General features: G+C 47.3%; 2 protein-coding genes across 2 annotated transcripts; both read right to left on the reverse strand.

Moving 5' to 3' along the window:
* Positions 1-531: 531 nt before the first annotated feature.
* PPTG_22297 (hypothetical protein) lies at positions 532-768 on the reverse strand (the record flags this gene model as incomplete). The annotated part of the gene is made up of 1 exon (XM_008902880.1): positions 532-768. The coding sequence occupies one exon, from the start codon at positions 766-768 to the stop codon at positions 532-534; it is 237 nt and encodes a 78-aa protein (XP_008901128.1).
* A 317-nt stretch (positions 769-1,085) lies between these two features.
* On the reverse strand, positions 1,086-1,850 carry PPTG_08692 (hypothetical protein; the record flags this gene model as incomplete). The annotated part of the gene is made up of 1 exon (XM_008902814.1): positions 1,086-1,850. One exon carries the CDS (start codon positions 1,848-1,850, stop codon positions 1,086-1,088), a length of 765 nt encoding a protein of 254 aa, XP_008901062.1.
* Between the last annotated feature and the right edge of the window lie 263 nt (positions 1,851-2,113).

Consider the following 2,113-nt stretch of genomic DNA (forward strand, 5'->3'; position numbering starts at 1 on the left):
AGGCAGCTCACGGTTCAATCTCAATCCAATAATCGGGTGTGTAGTCGCTGGGTAAAATGTATCGATCGGACGGGTCCAGGAAGTATGGATCCCCAACGCGACTACACCCCATTGCAAGGAGCATTGCAACACAGATTGTCCACCCGATGATCTTGTATGGTCGATGTCATGTAACTACATAATGGGATGCAATCAGAGAGAACACCGTAAAGCACCTTAAAGCTCCATGGAAGTACTACCAAAGTGCTAGCGGTAACCACCTGCGTTCCACTGGAACTGAGGTACTCCTGCATAAATGGATATATCGTTGATGGTAAATATATGGGCATCTTTAGCAAGCTGAAGATACGCTTTTCACAATACGAAGATTGAGTACACAACAACACAACGAAGTCGGCTCGAGCAGGCCACGGACCACACACAGCACAGTGTAGAAGGATAGACCTCATTTGTGATTTTACTCCTCCAGAAAAACTCACCTCAACTCACCCTAGCACGGGCGCAGGCGTCCGTGCGATCGATCCGATAAAATCAATGCAACAGTATGTGGAACCCCACGAGGACGAAGTGTTGAAGGAAACCGTAGACTATTCCGACCGCCGCATACTGCAACACGAGGCCGATGTGCTGCTTGGTAAACAGGTTGGGAGACCCACCTTCGCGCAACGCTCCAAAGTCATCCACCTCTGGAAGCTGCTTAACCTTCACGTTCTCGTATTCTTTATATGTTTCTTTTAGGTAGCACATCGACACTCGCTCTGTCGACATTGCTGGCTTGCTGGGCGTTGAACCACGCCATCTTCGTTTCGCCGTGGATACACAAACGAATATTTTTGTCTCGTAACAATTATTGTGATTGAGTAGAGCTAATGTATGTTAAACCCTCTCAGTTCATGGTCATACGGGCATCCAATTAAACTTAAAATGAATGATATGTGAGGTGATCATCTTCTTAAACGCAAAACATTCTACATAAAGAATTGTGCTCACCTTGACAAGAGACTCTGAGCACATCAGATGAAGAGGACCGCTTCCTTGCTCCTTGGTCAAGAGAATCCCAATTCTAGGCGTCGAAACGAACCCATCTACCCACCAGCTGCTCTATTTCCCAGGTGTGACTTTCGCTTTTTTTCCCAGAAAAGCGTGAAGAACTTGTAGTCCACGTGTTTCATGAGATCATTTCCTCTCAGTGGAATCGTCGGATGGCCGGGTACAGTCATACCCAGCAAGACTTTTGCAACTTTGTCGTCTATTCCAGCTTTCGCCATAATCAGTGTTCTCGCCGTCATCTCCGCGTCCGTGGATCCTCGGGCGACCATTACGGCGCGGGGAGTATAACCGGCGTCCAAGGTGCTTGCTACGTTAGCATTAAACTGTTTCACGTAACGACTGTAGACCCTGAAATTCTCAGTATTCTCTACCTGATTGAGTTGGTTGCGGTGGGTAATTCTATCCAGCTTGAGGTTCTTCCAGGCGTCAAACGTGGTAATATCAGTCCGGAGCCACTTGTTCAGCAGATAATCTTCAGACTTTCTGGCAAAATAGGCATAATATTTGTAGTTCTTGTGGGCCTTCAATGCCGCATTGTCAAGTCCATTCAGCTTCAGCATCTTTTTGACATAGGCGTCGGGCGCTTCGCTCTCTAGCCACCATCGTACTTTGATATGCTTCCCGAGTCCCCTCTCCGCCGAGTTTTCGTTTATGCCTTCGACTTTGGGAGCTGTGCTAGCCCGCAACGATCGTCTCTGGGCTGGGTGGCTCGAGAAGGGCAAGTCAGGTAGCGCAGGAAATGCACTACTGCTTGCGAGTACAACGATCAACGTGAGGACTAGAGTTTCGATATAGCGCATCGTACGGAGTGGAGGTGGGGTCTTTGCGAGGTAAACTGTAAATGGAAAATAAGACGCTCAGCTCGTAAATGGCGACAAGCAGCTGGCTCATCAAGCGGATAAGCCAACATGTGCGAGTGAAGAAATTCAAGCGATGGGACTCTGTATATATGTATTGAAGCAGCATGTAGCCAGTCTTGGTTCAGCGTAAACGATATGTGTGTGTCCTGAAATCATATTCTAGTCTACTCAATATTAATAAATGTAGCATAACATAAAGGAGT

Source organism: Phytophthora parasitica (genome assembly GCF_000247585.1).
Source record: "Phytophthora parasitica INRA-310 unplaced genomic scaffold supercont2.14, whole genome shotgun sequence".
Lineage (NCBI taxonomy): Eukaryota > Oomycota > Peronosporomycetes > Peronosporales > Peronosporaceae > Phytophthora > Phytophthora nicotianae.